Source organism: Schistocerca gregaria, chromosome 4 (genome assembly GCF_023897955.1).
Source record: "Schistocerca gregaria isolate iqSchGreg1 chromosome 4, iqSchGreg1.2, whole genome shotgun sequence".
In the NCBI taxonomy this organism is placed as follows: domain Eukaryota; kingdom Metazoa; phylum Arthropoda; class Insecta; order Orthoptera; family Acrididae; genus Schistocerca; species Schistocerca gregaria.
In genome coordinates this window covers 489120859-489146405 of record NC_064923.1, presented here as the reverse complement: position 1 = coordinate 489146405, position 25547 = coordinate 489120859, and the positions used below count along the sequence as shown (strand labels likewise).

Below are 25547 nucleotides of genomic sequence, written 5' to 3'. Positions count from 1 at the left end.
ATATTTTTACAACTGCACAGCACAAAGGTTCATAGAAAATGAACTGGTTACAATCCTGGAAAAGGGTTTAGGAACAAAGAAGTTGGATATCTATAAAGGTGAATAAACAAGACTGAAGAATGTAAAATCCACTAAAATCTGCAATATTACTTGGAAAAAAAAGAGGCAAAATGGAAACAGCATCTTAACATTTTTTGTAAGAACGCAGTTCCGTCATCTTCATAACGAAATTTCAAAAGCGAGATGATGGTTGACCAGTGGTTATATCATACCCCTGCTTTTACATTCCCAGAATTAATGTTTTCCCACCATTTACAACATTTTTATTGGTCCCTTCTATGTTCTAATGTTAATTCACACTCACTTCTGATTCATTATAATTCTAAGTTTCTCACCATTCACATTTAATGAAACAACATTCATGGAGAGAGGAAGAAAAAAGTTTAAGTGAGATAAAATGGTGCTGGCAACGAAGTGGCTTTCAAGCAGTATTTACAAACATTACACAGTTAACTTTCTAGAGCTCTACCCAGTTCTGAAACAGTAGAAGCTGTTACAAGTGGGAACAACTCGTGCCACTATTTCTTGATCTTCTAACACTGCCAACCTAACAGCAACTATATTGAGGGTAGTGTTTTTAGTGGTCATGTTTTTGAATACAGCATTGGATTTAACTAAACAGTATTATTCCAAATTGGCTGAAAGTTAGCAATGATAAAGAAGAGCTATGGAAGTCTCTCTTCTGCATAATGCACAAATTAGTTTTGAATCATTGCAGATGGAGCACCAATCGTGAAAAATGAATGAAATACCTGGGAATTGCAGTATCTGATTTGCAGCAAAATATTAACAAGTGCTATACGGCATGAAGCATCTGCCAAGGTAATCGTCAGGTTGGGACTAAAAGCAGCGCAACTTAAATAGCTGTGAGTGAAACAGAAATACATAACATTGAAATCAATCATAATCATCAATCACTTGTGGCACTACTTTCAGAATACATCCCAATTTCAGAGATTTTTTTTTTTAGCCACAGAATGATTGGGGAAGATTAGAAAAGAGGAACAGATTGCTCAGAACAAACAATGAGAGGGATGCACCTCTTGTGTGGATGATGTGAAACCAAGATGAAGAGGGAAACCACAGACAAAGTTATGAGACAGTTATCACAACTTGCAGACAAACTGATGTACACAGTATACAATGAACTCTGAACAATACCTTGATGTACTGAGTGACAACATGAGGAAACAAACATACAGGAAATAAAAAAGGGGGTGGGTTGCGCTGAACAGGGAAAAGGGGTGGGGGGGGCGAACTAAAAAAACTAATTAAGATCATTTTAAGAAAAGTGTCATTCAGACAGAGAGAAAATATCTTCAGCTTTTTAAATGATCCAAAAGTGAAAATTATCAACATGACACAATAGGCAGAAAATATTTCAAAAGGGAAGGCATCTAAATCTTTACATATCTAAAGCAGCAACATATATAACAAAAGACAACTCAAAAACTGTCGAGCAAACACTACAAAATACAAAGGAGAAACCAGTTATGAAACATACCCCACCAACAGACAATCCTTGAAAAGGACCTCTGTACTTGGGTATGAATTCAATACAAATTCTGTCCACAAACCTACAGAAATGTGTACATGACAATAATATCCAAAAGAATCTCCTAAACCATCTACTGGAAAAGGAATATTACACTGCTTAAGATTACTAAAAAGTTAAATTTTTAAACACTCATATTGTTCTTTGTAACTATTAGTGTTGAAAAGTCTAGTCAAAATTGTTGTTCTTTAGGAAATATGTAATACTGATGTTTTATACTCTAGTTGTGTACCATATTAAGTGCGCACCACTGTTCACTATGTAATCTCCAAGTTAAAATAAAAATTAATCAGTCAATTGAGCTTCTATTAAAACAGATTTTCTGAAATACTGAAAGTCAATCCCCAAGTTTTCTTTCGTTGTTGACTTATAGGTAACAATAAATTTGTTCTTGCATTGAAAAAAAGTATTACATAACCATTCACGCAATATTTTTGTACAGCTTTTCCGCATTTTTACAAATTAAACTGGTAGCTTCCCAATTATTTTGAAAGAAACAGAACAGAGCACGAGAAAATCGTATATCTATCTGCAAGAGATCATTCCTGAAAATTTGCAAAAACACTATGCCTCCACTTCGTTAGCTAAAACTACTGGGACACTGAAGTAATGCACAACTGAACATTTGCAAAGGAAAAATGGTATAGCATTATCTACATTGCACTAAATTTAAAATAAAAATGAAGAAAGTTACCTGAAATTCTTGTGCACGGAGCTTCCGATTAAATTGTCTGCGTGGGCAGACACCTGATACCATATCCTGGAGCGGTTTGCGGAGAGTTGCAGGAAACAAATGAAGCATATTTGGGCATGAGCGAGCAAATTCTGCATCTTCCTCCAATTTGATTTCATTCTGATCTTTGATCTGCAAGGACAGCAATAAAAATAATTAGAAAATATCCTTTGATGTCACAAGATAAGGCAATGTCCTTTCATGTCACAAGTCAAGGAAACGTCTACTGATCCTTTTTATCACTGACAAAGCTAAAATAAGTGAAAAAGAAAGCCATTTAAAATCATAGAAAGAAACATGCAGAGAGGCAAAAAGTTGTTGCAATACAATGAAATTAGCACATTATTTTATTGTGTCTTCAGTACAGCATCAGAGAGCTTTTATGGGATCAATGAAATACTGTTACCAAAACTCTTCCCAAAATACATGTGCACTGTTACATAACAATTGCTACTGAGTTTTCCAATTGCACCTTAAAACTGCTGTGTACTTCATGCCAAACATTCTGAACTATGTAGATGGCTCCTCTTTACATAAATGACTGTCATTATCTTCATATTTTGACTCTGCCCATTTCTTTGTTTAACATTTATTTTAAATGTATAAATAAAACAGCATGTAATGATACTATCTTTACTACCTTAGCATACTCCCTGTAAATTTGAAAGTAATAATAACTACAAATATACTTTTTTAAATTATTACATTTTAAAATGTTTATAACTCGAATTAAATTGGCCATCACTTCCCACTCAAGAGATGTATTCTACCAAGAGAGAGTAAGACATGACCTAATGGAGATGTGAAAAGTACAGAAAGAACACAACAAACTGTGACCTTAAGTTTATTTAATAATTGCTATAGTTTTTTTATTATATGCCAAGATGAGAAACTAAGGTGCTAATTACTAATTTGGAAGCCAAAGACTCCTGAATACACTATGACATATTACCTGTTTATATTATGTAAGTACGAGTAACAACATACATTTCCTGCCAACCAGCTCTATGTTCATATGCTAAAAATGCATATTCTACGGCAGTTCTTGCAAGTTAGATGGCCATATATGAAAATAAGAATTTGAAACTTAAAGCAACAGCAACAAAGTACAAAACTGGTGAGTCTACTTACTGTTATCACTGTATAGTTGGAATTACGAGCTAAAGATAATGGCAGTAGATGAGCTTCTGTTGTGAAGAGAAATTCATCCAAGTCCAATACAAGATCTGAAGGCTCCGCAAATAGCAAATACAGGTACTTGAATGTTTCTGCTAACACAAAGGAATCCATTCTGAAAAAGAATACAACTGAAATGTAATTAGGGTTCATACTACGAACTTGGACTGAAGCAAAATGTGCTAAGAACACTTTTAAAAATGCAAGGTATTTTGTATCACATTTTGTAATAATTATTTTTTGTGAGCACATTATATCATAAAAATTGTGATAAACCCTGAAATAAGTGGTACATACTTTCAAATATTTAAGCACAGAAGCTTTTTGGCACAATCCAAGTGATTTTTTCCACAATGCGTGTCATTTTCAGCTCACTCACAGTGACAACTACAGCCATTGTGTCAGCTTCATTTATTGTACAACAATGACAGAATGTCTATTACAGCAATCCAGAGACATCATGCATTTCATCTGGAGCTCATTGTTTTCTGTATTAGTACTGTGCTCTTTCTGGTAGATGGCACTATCAGAATATTTGTGAAACTGAGTCCAGAATATGAGATTACATGTAAGTAGTCTTTATTTCGTGAGTGATAGCTGCATGACTATATGAACAATCTGTGAGAATATGGCAGAAAATGGACAAAATATTATTTTTTGACAATGGGGGGAACTGCATGTACACATCAAAGCATGCTGAAGCAAGAAATGAGTGCTCGTGCGAGAAATGGGTGCTTACGTAGCAATGAAGTGAAATACACGCCATTCAATGGGGAATGAATGTAATTGTTGTTATTGCTATTTCTGGTACTGTTTATAGGGTGCATGGTCACTCAACATTGAGGTTATCAGCGTTCTTACATGTATTAAAAGAAACGAATATTGTTAAAAGGGTTACAAACGTTGGAACACACATTTATCCAATCCCTCACTCATACCTCATGTGCATTGATCCAAACAATCATTCCATATCACAAGCCACAAATCAAAGGAAAAATAGTGAAAGGTACTACACTTGGGAAGAAAACAGAAGTAAAACAACGCAGGAGCTAAACCAATGGCACAGGGATATGTGACCAGCTGATCACTTCCAAAAAACATGGGTTCGTTGACACTTTAGGAACATCTCCCTAAATTTTTGGAAACAAGTTGGACAAATCACAAAACCTTAAAAGTCCCACCACATTCATTAGAATGTTAATTAAAATACTGGGCAGATCTGATGACAAATCGACTGCTGCCCTCTGGTCCCAATGTAAAAAACTATCTAGCAAAATGTGGTGCACAATAATCTGTATGAAATATGCACCACACACTGGAGGGCCCTGTGCCAGAGCAAGAAGTCATGCATCAGAGGACTGATGAGTACCAAGGACTTCATCCTGTCTTCATGCCCGGAAGGAGGTACTCCGGGGTTGCTTAGCGGGTTTTACTAGAGGCAGATTATTATTTGTCACTTCCAGCCACTTGTCTTCCCATCGACATCACTCTGTACCACAACAGTGAAATGACAGCATACAGGGGAATGGCACGCTGAAATAACTGAGGATCACAACAAACCTCCTTGGCTGCTACATCTGCTCTTTTGTTCCCACCAGTACTCATGTGCCCTGGTATGCAGCAGAAAGACACCTCCTCCTCCAGCTGTTTTAGTTGCTAGAACAATCATGGAAATATGATGTGAGCTGGATGTCTACTATGTAGATATTTGGCCCTGTATGACCTTTCTGCTTCTCTGCTGTTTCCATCTGCCTTGTCCATGCACGGAAATGATTTCTGCAAGTTCCGTCACTGGATACAATCCATTTGGTTAGTGCTGATCAACATTAGTACTTCAACTTGTAAACACCGACTGCAGTCTATTACAGTACATTCATGGCTGAACAGGATTGCTCATATCAGTACACAGTATTCTATCTGCATTGGATTAGTTCAGTTATTGTTCCAACCTCTACATCTATGTGCTCGTCAGGATTGCCTACGATTCGACCTTAGCAACAACAGTACCGGTACATGTATTTTACTGTCAGAGGTATCAGAATGATTTTCACTTATTAATTTCAATTCAAGTCATTTCCAGACCAGGTCCCTTACCTCAAACTGATAATTTACTTTTCTCCATCATCCCTGTAAGTTGATAACATCATCACGGAATCACCCTGTATAGCCACTTATAACAAATATATTTGTTAGTGTTTTGTAAATAGTTAAGTACGTGTGAAAAATATAACTGTCTGACAACAATAAAAGTAATCATACAGTAAATTTTGTTTCAAAAATCATACATGAATTGATTAAATTTCTAGCTAATTAAATTACTGTGCCACACCAGAATCTTTTCTTTTGCAAGCAATGTGCCTACAGACCGAACGTCTGAAGTTTGGGAGGTACGTGAGACGTACTAAAAAAGATGTGAGAACAGATCCTAAGTCACATCTGGATGCTCAGAGCTGCCTGCCGAAATTAAGGTTACCTGTTCGACTCCCGGTATGACAAATAGTTTTAATCTGCCAGAAAGTTTCAAGTTTAAGGATGAATGATTGTTCACTGCACCCATCCAGTCTTGTCTGGATTCTCCTAAACCATTCCAAGAGAAAGTCAGAATAGTTAATACTAATAGGCTATACATGACAGGTTCCCTCTTCCTTACTCATTTTTAAAATTCACAAAATGTTGCAATGGTGCGTCATAACTTTATAATTCTGCTTTGACAGTTGTCAAGAAGTTCTGTGAACATCTAGTGGCATTTTTGTCATGAAATTACAAGCCTAATGAGCATATAGTAAACAAATAAATAAATGACATGCAAATGACTATTTGTTTGAAGTTCTGCAAAACCTGCTGCAATATAATTGTACTGATTTCAACACAGGGGAGGAAAACTAAGTGTAGATTAGACTGAGCAGGCTGGTAGTGACATCATTGGTTTCCAATCAGATTACTGGTTAAACGCGGCTCTCCATGCTGGTCAATCCTCTGCAAAAAATACTGAAAGCTAAATCTACTTGTACTTGTTTACAACACTTAGGCATTGCTCAGCTTCTGCGATACTTGGGTGGTTCGAAAAGTTCTCGGATCATCCCGACAGATCAGCACTAGCACAATGAGTTGTTCACGTGATATCCACTGGACTGTTGCCTGTAAATACGTGCCATGTCAGTGCTCTTGGAAGAGAGCTGTGGTGGTAACGTGGTTCTGTTGTTGTTTCTGCATTGTGATTTGAGAAGATGGAAAAAATTGAGATTCAAGCAGTGATTAAGTACTTTGTGAACAAAGGTATGAAAGCAAAAGACATTCATGCTGATTTCCAGAATACACTGGAGGGACTCTGCTCCTTCATATTCAACTGTTGCCAAGTGGACAAATGAATCTAAATTTGTTTGGGAGATCTTAGATGATGATCCATGCAGTGGTAGGCCAGGATGTGTCACTACTTCAGAAATCATTGCAAAAGCGCACAAGATGGTCACGGAGGATAGCCAATTGAAAGTGAGTGAAACTGCTTATGCTTGCCAGGCATCATCTAAAAGGGTATATAACATTTTAACTTAGGAATTGACACTGGATTAAAAACGCATGAGAATGGACATATTGGAACAATGTATGGCCCATTTTAGGAGAAATGAAAAACAACAGTCAAAGCAGTCGAAACATGCTGATTCTCCACCACCGAAGAAAGCATAGACAATTCTTTCAGTGGGAAAGGTCACGGCATCAGTGTTCTGGGATGCGAAGGGGATTCTGTTTGTAGATTATTTCCCCACTGGGCAAACAATTACTGGAGAATACTATGCTAACCTCGTGGACAAATTGCAACAAAAGATATGTGAAAAAAGGCAAGGTATAGCAAGGAAGAAAGTCATCTTCCATCAAGACAATGTGCACACCTACACACGTGCCATCGCCATGGCAGACTTACACAAGCTAAGGTATGAATTGTTGCCATACCACCTTCTTCACCTGATATGGTTCCATCATACTTCCATCTCTTCCCAAAACTGAAAATACTTCTTGGTGGATGAACATTCACTTCAAATGAAGAATTGATAGCCAGAGTTGACAACTATTTTTCGGGTTTGGAGGAAACTCTTTTTCAAGATAGAATCAAGGCACTAGAACATAGTTGGAGAAAGTGCATTAATCTACAAAGTGCATTGATCTACAAAGAGACTACATTGAAAAATTAAAAATGTTTCAGTGATGTAAGTACTTTTTTTCTATTCCATTCCGAGAACTTTTCAAACCACCCTTCTACAGACTGATTTATTCAGAAACTTGGCTATGGAGGAGAAAGAGTTGTCAACCAGATATGATTGCGGCTTGTGTCTGAAGTTAGATTTTTCACATCACTATTCACAGATTTTTACAGCCGAATACCTTAAACTCCTGTCATGCGGCACAAAGGCTGAGTGAATGATAGTGTAATGTGTCATTTCTCACATTTATTTGTGAACGTAACTTTTTTAATATTACTATGTATGTCAAAAATAACACGCACTGATGTAATCAATTTGTGAAGAGAAGAACACTGTAAAACACTAATTCACTGTTCACACTCTTTTGGAAATTGTGGGCTGTACCTGTCTTCATGTAAACCAGTTCGGACATCTTTCACTGCTGCATATCCACAAGGAACACGAGCATACTTCTGCAAACTACGAAGCACTGAACGTCCTACTTCCAAATAATATGGATCTCCTGTAGCTCTGTAGAGGAAATAGGTAGACTCCAGAAATTCTGGCCTCAGAGGATGCTGTCCCCAATGGACCTATAAATACAATGCATAAATAAAAAAAAAAAAAAAACATGTAATTTCACAATACATAATACTTATGCAACAAACACTGTAATATTCAGATGTAAAATGAAGCTTAAATGATGAACACATGTCGTACAAATTGTTCTAATCACCACTACCAAGTATTTTCTATCAAGAACAAGACATAAAATGGGAAAAGTGTAAAAATATAATTTGTTCTCTATTTACTCACATTAAAAGGTGAATTTAAGTGCTTCATTTGCATGAACTGATGATGGTAACAAAAGTCTGACTGTTTCTAAATCCAAACATACATTTATGGAGCTAGATACGAAGCTACGAGCCGCCATATTTCTAAGGAGATCTAGAGTGTGAACTTTATGTTCTGCACTGTTGGCACTTTTTAAGTGACTTTCATTGGATTTATTATGCAACAATGGCTGCTACCAATGTACTCATGAAATAATGACTATTAGAAGTAACCATACACTTGCATTTTCTGAAGTAGAAGAAATGCCACAAAGTGGCCCTAGGTAAGATAGAACTTCTAATTATGATACACAAAGACAATGGAAGAAACACTAAGCAATACCAAGAGTAAGAATGATCAGCAATCTTATGCAGTTCACTGCCCATGCAATATAGCAAGAGACCAATGTAAAGGCCCATGGAAGGGTCCCAAGACAATTCACGACCGTTGAGATTATCTTTTAGAGTTTTCCAAAAACTTTTATACACCAAATACTCCTCATAATCATTGATGTAAAAAGAACCAAAATGTAACATTTAATTACTGGATAGCAGCTTTCAGTGTGTGTAGTTTACAATGGTGCTTTCGCCTTATATGACACAATGGCACTTTCAGTCAGCTTTAGTCGTCGTTACGAAGCAAACTGGGATATTTTTACTTCCCCTCTTGTTTTGCCATCTGCCTCCTCAAATTCATTTTTTCACTTTTGACTAATTATTATTAACATATGTGAATATAATCTGCATTTCATAAAAGACATAGATGGCCCTCATTTCTGAAGAACATAACACCATATCTAATTTTGTACTTAGTTTTATGTATGTACTTGATTTTCTAATTTATTTTGATTATTTATGATTAGTATCTTTCATTATAGGGCGAAAGCAGTGATTGTTTCATAACTTAAATTCTATTGTTGACTTATAAAGAAATATAAATCCTGTACTAATTATAAATATTTGGAAGACGAAATACTAGTTATTTTGAAGTATCTATTTGGTTATATTTGAAAACATGTTAGCAAAGCCAGCCCTTAATTAATTCCAAAGTAATTAAGTGATAATTAATTGAAACCCTCGGCTACCGACAGGTGTTGTTGACATACCTTGATAGGACAGCTGAAAATGTGAGCCCCGATTGGGACTCAACCCGGGATCTCCTGCCTACATGGCAGATGCTCTATCCATCTGAGCTACCGAGGACACAGATGAATAGTGCAACTGCAGAAACTTATCCCTTGCACGCTTCCCAGCAGTTGCGCTATTCATCTGTGTCCTCGGTGGCTCAGATGGATAGAGCGTCTGCCATGTAAGCAGGAGATCCCGGGTTCGAGTCACGGTTGAGGCATACATTTTCAGCTGTCCCTATCAAGGTATGTCAACAACACCTGTTGGCTGCTGAGGAATTCAATTAATTATAATTTATTCTAGAGAATCTGCACGGTCATCAATGGTATCTGTTCTTTCGAGAACAGTTACTATCTTCGTATCCAAAGTAATTACCAGTTTTGTCAAAAGTATTGTTTGCTTAACTATGCATGTTAATTTCATGATTTAAACAAATAATTCAGCCTAACTCTTGCAGTACAAGAAACTGTTAAAAAGACGCAATTTTTTGATATATTCAGTTAATTGAACTAAGTTTTAATTGTAATTTCTGTAAATGTAACTTCGAACAATGTGTAATTTCAGTACCGATTATTGTGATGATATATAAGGGCCCAAATTTTGGTCACGAGACAGTCAGTCCACGGCCGAGTTTCATATGAGGAACCTGTGTTGGTTAGAATGACAACAATGCGTCAACTTAACATGTATTAAGTGTTACACAATTAGGCCGTCTGTTCAAAACAGTGACAGTGTTTGCTCCATACATACCTTTCCATTCTTCGAGAACTGTGAACTTTGTGGTTAGGTTTTTACTGCTCACAGATACTCGACAGTTAACTATTGTAGCAGTGTGTGGATGCTCACCTGCAATCTATTAATGAGGCTTATGGAAAGTTGAAATAATAGTCCACTGGCCATATAACTGTGTAATATTGGGGGGTTGTGAACAGTGAAAGTAAGAGAGTGTGAAACGCAAATGTGCATCTATTGGATACAATATTTACAGTAGGCAGTAGTTGCACTTTTACCCCCTAATTTTACAGTCAGTACCTTGACACCGAGGACAACAAATGAAGAAATAAAGTGGGTGAGCAGTGGCACATTGTGCCACATAAGAAAGCAGGTGGTAGGGTGAGGCAAAGTGGCAAGGAGTAGTGTAACATGTGACAGTCCCGCCACCAGCATCATTCTGCCTGTAGCATCCACACTGGGTGGGTATGAAGAGCATTAAGATTGAGACCTGTTTAAGTGACAGAAGCGACCAACAGTGAGTGAGGGTTGCACGTGTGACACTCCAGCTACAGGTGTTAGCACTGGCTGATATGAAGTTTCACTGGGTGGTATGAAGCTTCACTGGGTGAGCTGTGTGTGAGCGACAAAATCCAACTACAAGATGGCTATTAGAACAGACCAGGTGTTTCTATAAATGGCACGCATAAACAGTAGACTATAGCTCAAGAGTAAGATAAAAAAAAAACTAGCTTTACTTATGGACCTACAGCGAAAAAGGAGCAGTGTGCATAAAATTTACGATGGGAGGAATCTTCATGGAAAAGTTCACAATTTATATCATCATCATTGAAGATCAGCAGACAAATTCTTTGAATGTATGTGAATCACCAGATATACATTCAACTATTTTATTAATGAATTAAAGACCAGACATTCTGTGTAGATACGTGGATGAGCAGAGATACATTCAACTATCTCAATAATGAATTAAAGACAAGTGTTTCTTACATGACCTTGAACTTTCAACAACCTATTTTCTGAAGAATGACTGACTAACAGAAGAATGGAAAAATGAGTTACTTTTCCTACAATTTATCCACGGTACAGGGGTACTGCCTTTGCTAGTAATTTTAATCATTGTAGGTCCTGGGTTCGGACCCAGTTACTTCTTATATATTAACTTATTAACGGACTCAATTACTACCCTATAACTTGTTCTGTGTATTAAGCTCTGTTTATACTCTTTACATTGCATTTTAAAGTATATTTTTAAGGTCTTGCCAAAGAACTTTGGCTTTAAGCATATACCCACCATTCCCAGAATATCACACACATTAAATTCTTGACAAAAACATTGACCAATGATGAAATTTTACTGATGTTTGATTGTTGTGAATGTAATTCATCAGCAATCAATGTTACAGCCAAGTGTTTCAATTAATTTAAATAGTCTGCATATATAAAGCATACAAAATTTTTGAAAAAGTTCCAACTTTTCATGAAATGATTTGTCTAGAAGTAAGAAACAAAATAGCTTAGAGACACATTTGATTCATATCATTTGCTTTGCATGTTTTTTCAGTATTATTCAAAGGTACGTCAAATGTTTCTCTAATCTATTGCATTTCATTTGCTGTACATCATTCTGACCATCATTCAAAGGCATGTCAAATGTTTCTGTAATTTATTTGTTTTAGAAAAGATCATGTCTTTTTAAATTTATTTCCAAATTTTATACAGAAGGCATGAACTTACTGACACATCACATTTCTTCCTAGCGTCTTAAGTTCTCAAAATGTTCTAGACTGAGTACCTGCTATGAAAGAGCTTTTTTTACTGTCAAATATCACACCAATGTATCTTTTTATGTGCAAAATAGCTACGACTTGAAGAGATGAACTTTTTGAAACTTCATGCACAGAGCTAGCAGCAGCTGTTCATGAAATATTTCAATTTTCCATCAAATCACTAAGCTACCCTTGATTATCCTGATTACTTTCAAGCAATTACATTTTTTTCCTGCAAAACAACTGTTCAAGCTAGTCACTCTGATATCCCATTTCTTACCCTTTGTTTGGCTATGAAAATCTGGACAAAAAGCCACTGTGTAACTTACAGGAAGCCTTGTTTTCACTTTGCTCAAACATTTGACCAAAATATTTCAAGTGTTAATTATACGGTGAAATACAACGTCTTTCATGTGCTGTCATTTGCCTAAAACCTCAATGCGGTATATTGAACTGTTTATGAAATATGATGATTAACTATAAACGATGTATAAACAATGCATTTTCACCTCTGCATACTTTTAAAAACTTTATGCTGCTTAGTTTCCTGCAGCACATTAACTATGAGGAATAATGAAAAGAAATTTAGTCCCTTATTGAGTTGAGCTATCATGCTGTAAGATGTGGCAGACTTAAAATTTTTCACCAAAGAGCTCTCTGTAAATAGCTTTCATAGCTTCTGGAGCATCCACTCCAATACTTCCGTGCTCCAGCAACAAGATTCAAGATTTCAAACGTTGCCCATTGTAGTGAATCACAAGCAAGGAGACATATGTCGCTAACATAGGACAATCACACAGCTAAACCTGCAGTAGTGTTTTGTTGCCTGAAGCTGCTGGGAATTGCCAGTTACTTACATAGCATGTGGCCTTAGAGTTGATTTTCATGTTAGTTTATGTATGGTGACAGTACTTAGCCCCTATAGTGTTCTTTATAGGTGACTTAAGGCATTGTGACAAGTGTTATGGTAAGAACCAAGAGCGATAGTTTTCTGATTCTACTTGCAACAATCAGTAGCAGACACAGTGGCCTGGTGCAGCACTCACTCATGTATTGCCAGTTACCAGGGTAAGCAACAGCTTACCAAGTGAGGTTGTGCAGAGGTTAGCACTCTGAACTCCTATTCGGGAGAATGATGGTTCAAACCCGCATCCTGCCATTCTGATTTAGGTTTTCCATGCTTTCCCTAAATTCAACTCGGGAAAAGGCCACAATGGTTCCTTTGAAAGGGAATGGCAGCAAACTTCCTTCCCTAATCTGATGGGACCAATGCCTCACTGTTTGGTCCTATCCCCCAAATCAATGAATCATCAACCAACCAACCAGTGGCTTGAGAATGAGGTGTCAGACAGACAGAAAGCACAATGCCAGCACCACAAATTATTCTCTCTCTCTCTCTCTCTCTCTCTCTCTCTCTCTCTCTCTCTCGCGCACACACACACACGCGCATCGTGCTGCCACATTCTTATGTGCACACCACGATAACAGCCCCTATATTGCAACTGAACAAGATTACTGTAGTATGTTCTATAATGCGAACAGTACTGCACAATGCTGAATAGGGAATTAAGTAAAATGTCTTTAGCTGGTGAATGGATTACTAATATTATGCATTTCAGGATAACCCATCATCAGAATGTCTGCCTCTGACAGTTGCGTATGTAACATGTAACTCATCTGTACAGCTTGATATATCTAATACCTGAGGATGGGTTATTTTGAATCACATAAAATTAAAGTCATGCATTCAACAGCTGATGACATTTTACTAAGTGACTTGTTTAGCATTTCTGCAGTACTGTTCCAATTATGTAGTATCTTCCACATAAATCCATTCACAGGTCTTTATTGGCTATCCTCATTCATTCTTTTAAACACTATGCACACTAAGGTACATGAAGAAATATTCTTAATACACAGCAACTCCTTTGTATTGATTCACTGGTTTTTCTGTATGTTTCCTGTAGTTATTATACATGTTTCTTTAGTTACCACAGTACACACAGTTATGTGAAATGCCTCACTAAGGCTGGCATAATAACGACTAGTAGTAAGTCACAATCGCAGGCTTTTGTAGATCACAGAATGTGCACTATTCACATAAATCTTTGTTTTTCTGTTCAGAAGATTGTACAAGGGAAAAGATGAAGTAAGCTCCAGTCGGCAGGCTCACTAGACGTGGCTGGGGTGAAGAGCACAAGAACACAGCACAATATTCTTATACGACTGCTAACAAGGAAAATGGAATACATTGTTAGTACAAACAATTAACCCCCTGAATGCAAGTTTGTAAAAGGCCAATGATGTTTACGGCATTCAATGCCCTACATATTATCTACCATGCAAACAAAATATTGCCCGCAAACGACAACAGGGCGCAGGACTGGAAGTATCCAATGGTGAGCACAGCATAAGGCGAGGGACCATAGTCAAACTGTTTAGTCGACGTTTAACCCACAAGAGTACTACAATGCCAGTGGTGTTTATAGAAAACAGAGCAATGGCAACACTAAACAATGCAAACACTGCATTATATCTACAACAACAGTTGCTGCAGTTAACATTTCATCAGAAAAGTCATGTAGTTATCATCCTTGTTGAACAGGGCACCACAAATCCTGTCTCCAGTGAAATACAGTAAAGGACAATTGCTGTCCAAGGAGTGGGTACTTAACATGATTACATACAAAGAAGATCATACACATGGGGGTAAAAACAAAAACAAAAAAACCACGATTATTAACATATTTTGAATAAGTCCGCAGCAATATTACAGTTTCGTGCATAAGAAAAACTATGGATATTCAATGGAGGGCAAGGCACACCTATTACAAACACTGGTTTTTGCACATTTCAAGAATGCTCAAAACAATTTACAGGGTATGCACAATAGTGACCTACTACATTACGCACATCAAATTGTGCTTGGCATAGATTACAGTGATTTCCAGGGAAGCAGTGGATAGTTGCAAACAGTGTTGCAGAATTAGAAGATGATTATGAAATTTCAAACAAAGTGTCACCTTCTTGATGCACAGCAAACTGCAGAATTGTTCCAAAAATTTGTACATAAGATAAACAAACTTATCCCATCATTCAGTAAGGAATTCGTTTTCAACTCTGACCAGTTGGGACTTGAAGAGGAAATGCAAATGAAAGAAGTCCTGGTTGGTTGGGTGTGGGATTGAAGGGACCAGACTGCTAAGGTCATCGGTCCCTTGTTCCACGATAAAATCACACGAAATAAAAACTGTCAGTCGTTAAAAACGGAGAACTGAGACAAGGGACGACACAATACAAGAAAGACAGACAAAGACCAGACAAACGGAACTAAAATCACACCGAGTGTGAAGGTGGTTGGCCGACCATGAAAATAAGGAAAAGCCAACCACCAAATGACATTAAAACCCACAGTTTAAAACCACAGGCCAAAGGCCCAAGTCAATACAGGAAATAAAAGGACAAACACTCAAATCATACGATAAAAACCCCCTGCCCGAATAAAACTCAACACGAGGTCCGCCATAGCAACGTCATCACATGAAAGGGCAGGGAGGGTATCAGGCAGCGCAAACGTCTGCCTGAGTCCTGTTAAAAGCGGGCAGTCCACCAAAATGTGGACCACCGTCAGAGCTGCCCCGCAGCGACATAGCGGTGGGTCCTCCCGGTGCAACAAATGGCCGTGCGTCAGCCACGTGTGGCCAACGCGCAGCCGGCAGAGGACGACAGAGTCCTTCCGAGAGGCCCGCATGGAGGAGCGCCACACACTGGTCGTCTCCTTCACCGCCCGAAGTTTGTTGGGCGTGGGCAGGGTGCGCCACTCGTCACCCCAGGCACCAAGCACTTTCTGGCGCAAAAGCGACAGGAGATCACACTCCATAAGGCCGAGTTCCAGAGCCGGTGAACTCACTGCCTGTTTAGCCAGCGTGTCAACCCGCTCATTGCCCGGGATGCCGACATGACCTGGGGTCCGAACAAAGACCACGGAGCGGCCGCAACGGGCAAGAGCATGGAGCGACTCGTGGATGGCCATCACCAGATGGGAACGAGGAAAGCACTGGTCAAGAGCTCGTAAACCACTCAGAGAGTCACTACAGATGACAAAGGACTCACCTGAGCGGCAGCGGATATACTCTAGGGCGCGATAGATGGCACCCAACTCGGCAGTGTATACACTGTGTCCGGGTGCCAGCGACCGTTGCTCACAATGATCCTCTAGAGTAAGAGCGTAACCAGTGCGACCAGAGACCATCGAACTGTCGGTATAGGCCACGGCAGATCCGGGAAACTCGGCAAGGAGAGAAACAAAGCGGCGGCGGAGGGCCGGAGGAGGGACCGAGTCTTTCGGACCCTGTGCCAAATCCAGCCGAATGCATGGTCGGCGCACACACCAAGGGGACAGATGGAGATTGGCCTGGAAAACAGGCGGGAGAGGAAAAAACTCAATCCCACACAGTAGAGCCCAGATGCTAACCGCGATCGTACACCCTGACCGGGGCTGCCTGTCTGGAAGATGGACGATCGTATGCGGGAACAGGAGACTGTAGTTGGGATGCCCTGGCAAGCTACAAACGTGAGCAGCATAAGCGGCCAGAAGTCGGTCGCGCCGGATCCGCAATGGAGGAACACCAGCCTCCACAAGTAAGCTGTCAACAGGGCTTGTCCGAAATGCTCCTGTGGCGACTCGGATCCCGCAGTGATGGATGGGATCCAGCAATTGCAATGCTGATGGCGATGCCGAACCATAAGCCACACACCCATAATCAAGGCAGGACTGGATCAGCGCTTGATACAGCCGGAGAAGGGTGGACCGATCGGCACCCCATCCGGTGTGGCTAAGGCAACGGAAAGCGTTTAAATGCTGCCAGCATGTTTGTTTAAGCTGCCTAATATGAGGCAGCCAAGTCAACCGGGCATCAAATACCAGTCCCAAGAACCGATGCGTCTCTACCACAGCAAGAGGTTCACCGTCAAGGTAAAGGCGTGGCTCAGAGTGAACCGTGCGACGCCGGCAGAAATGCATAACGCAGGTCTTAGCGGCCGAAAACTGGAAGCCGTGCGCTACAGCCCACGACTGCGCCTTGCGGATAGCGCCCTGCAGCTGGCGCTCAGCAACTGCAATGCCAGCGGAGCTGTAGTAGAGGCAGAAGTCGTCTGCATACAACGAAGCTGCGACGGACGATCCCACCGCCTCAGCGAGCCCATTGATCGCAATTAAAAACAGGGAGACACTGAGGACAGACCCCTGTGGGACCCCGTTCTCCTGGACCCGGGAGGAACTATGGGACGCAGCAACTTGCACGCGGAAGGAATGATACGACAGAAAATTCTGAATAAAAATCGGGAGCGGGCCCCTAAGACCCCACCCATGAAGTGTGGCCAGGATGTGATATCGCCAAGTCGTATCGTACGCCTTCCGCATGTCGAAGAAGACGGCAACCAGATGTTGGCGGCATGCAAAGGCTGTACGGACAACAGACTCTAGGGACACCAGATTATCAACGGCAGAGCGGCCTTTACGGAACCCACCCTGAGACGGAGCCAGAAGGCCTCGAGACTCGAGGAGCCAATTCAACCTCCGGCTCACCATACGTTCTAGCAACTTGCAAAGAACGTTGGTGAGGCTTATGGTGCGGTAGCTGTCCACCTCCAGCAGGTTTTTGCCAGGTTTCAACACGGGGAGGACGATGCTTTCTCGCCATTGAGACGGGAACACACCCTCAACCCAGATGCGGTTGAAAACATCTAGGAGGCCGCTGGCAATTCACAGAGAGGTGTTTCAGCATCTGGCTGTGGATGCGGTCTGGCCCAGGAGCCGTATCAGGGCAAGCAGATAGTGCACTCTGGAATTCCCAATCGCTGAAAGGAGCATTGTACGACTCCGCGTGGCGCGTGTGAAAGGAAAGCCTCCATCTTTCCAACCGCTCTTTCCGGGAGCGGAGGGCCAGTGGGTAATTCGTAGATGCGGAACACTGAGCAAAATGCGCTGCTAACCCGTCCGCAATCGTGTCGGAGTCAGGACACACCACTCCATTCAGCGAAAGCCCAGGGACAGAGACAGGTGGCCGATAGCCATGGAGTCGCCTAATCTTAGCCCAAACCTGCGATGCAGAAGTATGGACGCCAATAGTGGAAACATACCGTTCCCAGCACTCCTGCTTCCGTTGGCGAATAAGGCGTCGGGCACGGGCACGGAGCTGTTTAAAAACGATGAGGTTCTCCAAGGACGGGTGCCGCTTATGGCGTTGAAGAGCCCGCCGGCGATCTCTAATCGCCTCTGCGATCTCTAATCGCCTCTGCGATCTCGGGCGCCCACCAAGGCACAGTCCTCCGCCGAGGGGACCCGGATGAACAGGGAATCGCAGATGCCGCCGCAGAAACGATGCCGGTGGTGACCGACTGAACCACCGCATCAATGGTGTCAGGGGAAGGAGGTGCGATAGTGGTGAGAGAGGAGAACAAGCCCCAATCAGCCTTATTCAGAGCCCATCTGGAGGGGCGTTCAGAAGAGTGACGCTGTGGTAGTGACAGAAAGATGGGGAAATGGTCACTACCACGTAAGTCGTCATGGACACTCCAGTGGATGGATGGTGAAAGTCCGGGGCTGCAGATAGAAAGGTCGATGGCCGAAAATGTGCCATGGACTACGCTGAAATGTGTCGGCTCTCCCGTGTTTAAGAGGCAGAGGTCAAGCTGCGAGAGAAGAGTCTCGACATCTCTACCCCGGCCAGTAATCGCGGCGCTACCCCACAGGGGGTTATGAGCGTTAAGGTCGCCCAGTAACACAAAAGGAGGAGGCAGTTGTGCTATCAATGCAGCCAACACATGACGCGAGACATCACCATCTGGCGGAAGATACAAACTGCAGACAGTAATAGGCTGAGGCGTCCACATCCTTACAGCGACAGCCTCTAAAGGTGTGTGAAGAGGTACACATTCGCTGTAGACAGAGTTAAGGATGTAGACGCAAACTCCACCAGATACCCTCTCATAAGCTGCCCGGTTCTTGTAATAACCCCGATACCCACGTAGGGCAGGGGTCCGCATTGCCGGAAACCAAGTTTCCTGTAGGGCAATGCAGAGGAAAGGGTGACTGCTGATGAGTTGGCGAAGCTCAGCAAGGTGGTGGAAAAAAGCGCTGCAGTTCCACTGGAGTATCGCTTTGTCCATGTCCGAAAAAGGCGTGAAGGGACCGAGGAGGCAGATCACGCCACTGGGTCACCTGCTGCCACCGATGGAGGACCAGTACAATCTGCTTCCATGGTGTCTGAGGGTCCGGCGAGATCCAGGTCCTCAGCGGACGCCCGGATCTCCACCTTATCCTCGGACGCAGGGCCTGTAGGGAGCAGTGGGGTGGATGCCACCGTGTGTTCCTTGGCCTTAGAGGTCTTCTTCTTGTCTCTCTGGTCCTTGGGTTTCATTGGCTGGGAGGGCTCCAGCGAGTCAGTCTCCGGGACGGAGGAGGAGCGGGAAGCCCTGCGACCAGCCGCTGGTCTGCTTTTCTTCCATTGGCTGACGTCACCCTTCCCAGAGGCGGAAACCTGGGAAGGAAGGGACCCAAGGGACCCTTTCCGTGCTATTCGAGCCGGGGAAGTTTGAGGCTTCCCCAGCTTAGAAGTGGGGACTGATGTCCCCGATGGTTGGGGGGTTGCTGCTCCTGAGGCAGGTAGTGCAGGAGCAGCAGGGAGTGAAGTGCCCCCCACCATCAAGGGGGCAGGTGTAGCATTCCGGCTCTGAGAGGTGGCAGTCTGAGGGAGAGCTAATGGGGCCATAACAGTAGTAGCCGCGGCGTAAGAGGCAGTCATTCGAACAGGATGGATGCGTTCGAACTTCTGCCTGGCCTCAGTGTATGTCAGGCGGTCCAGGGTCTTATACTCCATGATTTTGCGCTCTTTCTGGAAGATCCTGCAGTCCGGCGAGCAAGGCGAGTGGTGCTCTCCGCAGTTTACACAGATGGGAGGCGGAGCACATGGAGTATTGGGATGTGATGGGCGTCCACAATCTCGACATGTGAGGCTGGAAGTACAGCGGGAAGACATATGCCCGAACTTCCAGCACTTAAAGCACCGCATCGGGGGAGGGATATATGGCTTGACGTCACAACGATAGACCATCACCTTGACCTTCTCAGGTAAAGTATCACCCTCGAAGGCCAAGATGAAGGCACCGGTGGCAATCTGCTTATCCCTTGGACCACGATGTACGCGCCGGACGAAGTGAACACCTCGCCGCTCTAAATTGGCGCGAAGCTCGACATCGGACTGCAATAGAAGGTCCCGATGGAATATTATGCCCTGGACCATATTAAGACTCTTATGGGGCGTGATTGTAACCGGAATATCCCCCAGCTTGTTACAATCGAGTAACCGGCGGGACTGGGCGGAAGACGCCGATTTGATCAAAACCGAGCCCGAGCGCATTTTGGACAAGCCCTCCACCTCCCTGAACTTGTCCTAAGTGCTCGACGAAGAACTGAGGCTTCATGGATTAAAGGATTCACCATCAGCTCTCGTACACACCAGGTAGCGGGGCGAGTATGTTTCGCTGGCATCCTTAGTCTTTCGTTCCTCCCATGGTGTAGCCAGGGAGGGGAACGATTTGGGGTCATATGTAGTTGCGTTGTATTGAGCCCTGAAACGCTTAGAGACTGCTGGCGGCTGGCCGCCAGCAAGAGATGATGTACCACGCTTCATTGCGGGTCATCCGCTCTGATGCCACCTACTCCGACCAAGGGCCCTCCCCACGGGCGCCACCCAGCCTCAGCAACGACCACCTGGCAGGATGGCCATTGCCGGGAGTCCCAATGCCCCAAGGAGATAGGCATCTACTCCTTGGCATACGTGGGGAGTTAACGGCGCTGGCATCAGCAGAGCAATCCCTGTGTAGTCAGGGGGCTACAACCAACAGGGTACATGGCGGCCCCACCACAACGGACTGGCTACCGTGCTGGATTTCAGGTGATGTAGTCCAATATCATCATTGGCGCATAAAGCGACACAGCATAGCAGACTGCAATAAACTGAACCCAAGAACAAATCCACACCCAAGAGATGGTAGGTGAGCGGGACTGCTAAGCGATGACGACAAACCTGGCTAGAGATGGTAATGCATGATGGACACATCGCTCCTTGTAAGGCGCCCTTCCCCAATCGGCTCGCTCTTCGGAAAATTTAGAAGGATGGAGGTCAAACCCGTTAGGGGACCATCTCACAAGGCCAAAACGTTTGAGACTCCTTTTAGTCGGCTCTTACGACAGGCAGGAATACCGTGGGCCTATTCTTACCCCCGAACCAACAGGGGGGAAAGAAGCCCTGGAAATTAGAGGTAACAAGAGAATTTCATCAGAATAAACTAACGTCAATACCTTAACGCATTCATATACAATTACTGACAGTTAATCTGGATGGTAAGTTGGTTGGAAAGTTATTTACTGTGCTGTAAGAAGTTGGAGCTGCTCTGCCACCTATGATTCTTACTCAAGTGTGTGATCTTTCAATGGCAGTAGGGAATATTTATGTCACAGCAAGCAAGAGTGGGAAAATGGACATATGAGGACAACAACTGTGGTATATTTTTTCCCCAACAGTTGGTCAAAATAATTTGCTTTTGCTCGATTCCTGGTCTGCGTACAAAAATCATAGTCCGTTAAGAGTATGCTACACCTCCTGAAAAGTGGGTGACATTGCAACTCATACCACCTGGAACCACTGGATAAATTCAGCCTCTGGATATTTGTAAGGGAAAGTCAGTGTCATGATAAGTTCCATAACAGACTGTTTTGCATTTGGTTGCATGTCATCACATTCCAACATTTTACATCACCCTGTTACACCAATATGATTCTATATGCATTCTTTAAGAGTAAATACCTAGTTGGATGTCCTACACAATTTGTTGGAACTCGCAAGGAGTTTGCCTTTGATTTTGATAGCACAAATCTTTGTCATCACTGGAGATGAATCATTGAAAGGCGTTCATGTTGCAAGTTAATAGTTTGTTTTGCACATTTCTTGAAAGTCGACGATGTCCACTTTGTGAAGTGTAATACATTCATCCCACAGAAGGTTGATCTCTGCATCTCCCAGACAGTTGTTTTCTGTCACATTTGCAATGCACATTGTGACTCACTACTAGCAAATGTATTTCCTGTCATAATGGCAAACACAACACTTTCAAATGAGCCTTACTGAAGACTGAACTTACGACCTCTCACTCAAGGTGTTTCTTGTGAGCATTTATAGAGTTAAAACTAATGTCCACATAATCAAAGTTTAAACTCTGGGGGTTCTGTACTTGTGATACTTTTGATAATACTATCATTTCCAATATAACTTGCTCCATCCTTAAAGACTCAAAATATGATACAACAAACAAAAAATAATACTCAAGAACTGCATTCTGGTTAGCACTATATTGCCATTGCTTGATTTTGTAGGCTTGTAAATGTTTTTTTCATTAGCAACCTTCCTTCAGAACCCTGCAGAATGACGACTCAGAAACCATGAACCAATAAGAAATTGTAAAAACAGTACACAGCTTAAACACAGATTTCAAACAATGAATGACTGAAATAAGCATTCATCCTGACAATGACTTTAATCAAACATCTTTTTCAATACCTGGAAATCAGTGGTGAATGCTTCTGGAATAAAATTATGTCTTTTCATCACTTGGTACAGCATTTCGTGTGTTTCCACAGCTGGTTTGATGTCGCCTTTTAAAACCTGTAAATATCAATACTTCATAACAGACAAGATTTAATCACAAATGTTGATTCAAACACAATTTCTTAGTTTTCAACAATATTTATAAGCTATCAGCAAACACAGTTTTGTGACACATATCTTTATGAAATAACTTAAGCTGTAAAGATAACAACTCGCCAAGTAGTTGAGGTCCTGAATCATTAACAGGCACATAAACAACACAGAGAATTTTACCATGTCATATCAGTACATGCTCCCAATCATCTGTCTGCCCCTCAGGAACCAGCTGGAAAGAATCAGCCCCCCACCCCCTGAAGAAATTACCCACTGTCATCCCAGACTGGAACAAATAAACCATATCCTTCACCATGGCTTTGACTACTCATCGATGTGGGTGGAAATGAAAATCATCTTTCTTATAATCCTTCTCACCCTTCCCCATGTCATATTCCTCCACCCACATATAAATTACAGCCTTGCTGGCACATCTCGCAGTTTCCTGTAACATGGGTGCATTGTGATCCACTGATGCCAACACATGGTTTATAAGTTGCAAAGAGAATCTGCTTTGTCTGTTTGTCGAGGGCCAGGGGTGCATAAAAATGTTATGTTGAATGAGGCATTACAAAAATGCTGGATTGGACTGACGTGTGCATGCAGGAAACAGGGGCTACAAGGAACCAGCTGTGGCATTTTTAAATTAATAAATTAGTGGCTGGCATTCAATTTTGACTGGATTATTTATGAATAATCATTATTTTTGTAGAAGTGAGAAAATGATAACCAAAATAGCAAAAAGAAATATTGAGACAAATGATGTGTAGGCATTGTTACAAGAACATAAAACACACAGGTTTCTTTTGAGTAGCTCCCTAACATCAATTACGTGACTTGATTACCAATATTTCAGGAGTGGAAGGAGAGGATGTTTAGACGTGTTCTCAAGTTTGCACTTAAAAAGCAAGCATGTGACGCATTGAAAAAAATTGGCTTTTTCAAGACGGCTTGGTCCTGACTGTCTTCACTAAAATGGAAATCATAAAGTCAGTTTAATCACAAATATTTGTTGTAACAGGAACCAGTCTACGACAATGTCTAGATCTACACTCATTCTGTTTTTTAACAACAACCAAAAACTACAAGTAATTTAGTGCTACTGTAGAAGATTATAATAAAATATACCTGCAATCCAGGCCAAAATGCTAACAGTGCATCCATAAAATTTCGAGTGTTTGTATGTGGACGGTGCATGTGAACATCAAGCAACAGTGGACCTTGGCTAACATATTTCATTACAGCAGAATAGTGCTGAAAGAAAGAACAAAAAATTACAGACACTCTTCACAATTTTTGGAAGTAAAAATAACAGACAAAATGAAGATCGTTATATGTTCACTACATAACAGTTTTAAAATACCAGTATCACTGCACTCAACTAACAAACAGTTCAAAGACATGTCAAGCAAGGTACTTCAACTGTGCAACACCAGTTTCCATCTTTCTTTGCCAACTTTCAGATGATTAGTTACCTCATTGTAATGAATACATAATCAGCCAACAGTTCATTGCCTTCATAGAATTCAGTAAAGAATTTTTCTAACAAAATCAAAATTAATTTTTAACATAACTTATTAAATTAAATGTTTAAAAGACTCAGTATTGTTTTCAATGTGAAGGTGATTCAAACCATATCAAACAATAACAAGCAAAAATATTTAATTCATACTGCCTGTTATATTAGCTTGCAGAAGATACAGACCCCAAGATGTTCAGCAAGTGTAAATTTTAAATGAGTGGAAGCCACATTCCAATCAACATAACTTCAGTGCTGGAAACATTTTTTGGGGGAGAGTTTGTCCATTGTGCGCAGAAGGCTTCATGCTAACGAGACTTTTTGTGCCACTGTATGTCACAAAAAGTCAAACATATAAATAACAAACCTATCTCATAAGACAAATAAGACCACACAATACAAGTTTATCATCCCAGGTGAAATTAACCTTTCACTGAGATTAATATTAAAGTTATTATAGTTACGCAATTGAAAGTAATCTGTAAAATTAAGTTACAATCACATGAACATATGAAGAACTTCAATGAAGGATAAGACAGCAGAGACAAGTTAAGAATAGAATCCCATTGTTGATTTCCTCTCAACATGTAATGCCTAATGTAGATCGAAGTACTTGGCGTGTCCCTTGACTCGGGAGACTTCATGTCATCCAAATATTTTCCTGTCTTCTCTCAGATGGCACAGCCACAGATTACAAAATTTAGCACTATTTTAAGATTTAAATATTTTATGCCAGTCTATGGTTTCCTGGGCAATCTTTATTTGGTTCTCCATTATATATCTGGATTCTAAAAATAAATTAAAGTTTCAAAGACAAAATACGAACCTTGTTGAAACGACCAAGATATCGTTCATCACCCAGCAAAATATAAGCTTTCAGGCAGTATTCATAGTAAGAATCAATTCCCGCTCCAACACCAGAGTCACGACGTACCCAGTCGCCTGAATGAATGTTTAAAACTGTACCCATAAGGTCTGAACTTCTGTGTCTCAATTTCCAGAGTTCATCCATGGCTCTGTGTGCTTTTTCCTGTAAACATGACAAACAGAACAAAATTACAAGAGAGAGAGAGAGAGAGAGAGAGAGAGAGAGAGAGAGAGAGAGAG

General features: G+C 41.3%; 1 protein-coding gene across 1 annotated transcript in view; it reads right to left on the bottom strand.

The window, feature by feature from the left end:
* LOC126365787 (ER degradation-enhancing alpha-mannosidase-like protein 3) overlaps positions 1-25547 on the bottom strand; it is a 205687-nt gene that overhangs the window by 85614 nt on the left and 94526 nt on the right. Inside the window, exons 8-13 of the mRNA XM_050008363.1 lie at positions 25267-25470; positions 24050-24175; positions 22781-22885; positions 8105-8292; positions 3480-3639; positions 2310-2480 (exon numbers count right to left, since the gene is read on the bottom strand). Of these exons, the coding sequence (XP_049864320.1) occupies positions 2310-2480; positions 3480-3639; positions 8105-8292; positions 22781-22885; positions 24050-24175; positions 25267-25470 (954 nt within the window). The remainder of the gene's footprint in view (positions 1-2309; positions 2481-3479; positions 3640-8104; positions 8293-22780; positions 22886-24049; positions 24176-25266; positions 25471-25547) is intronic.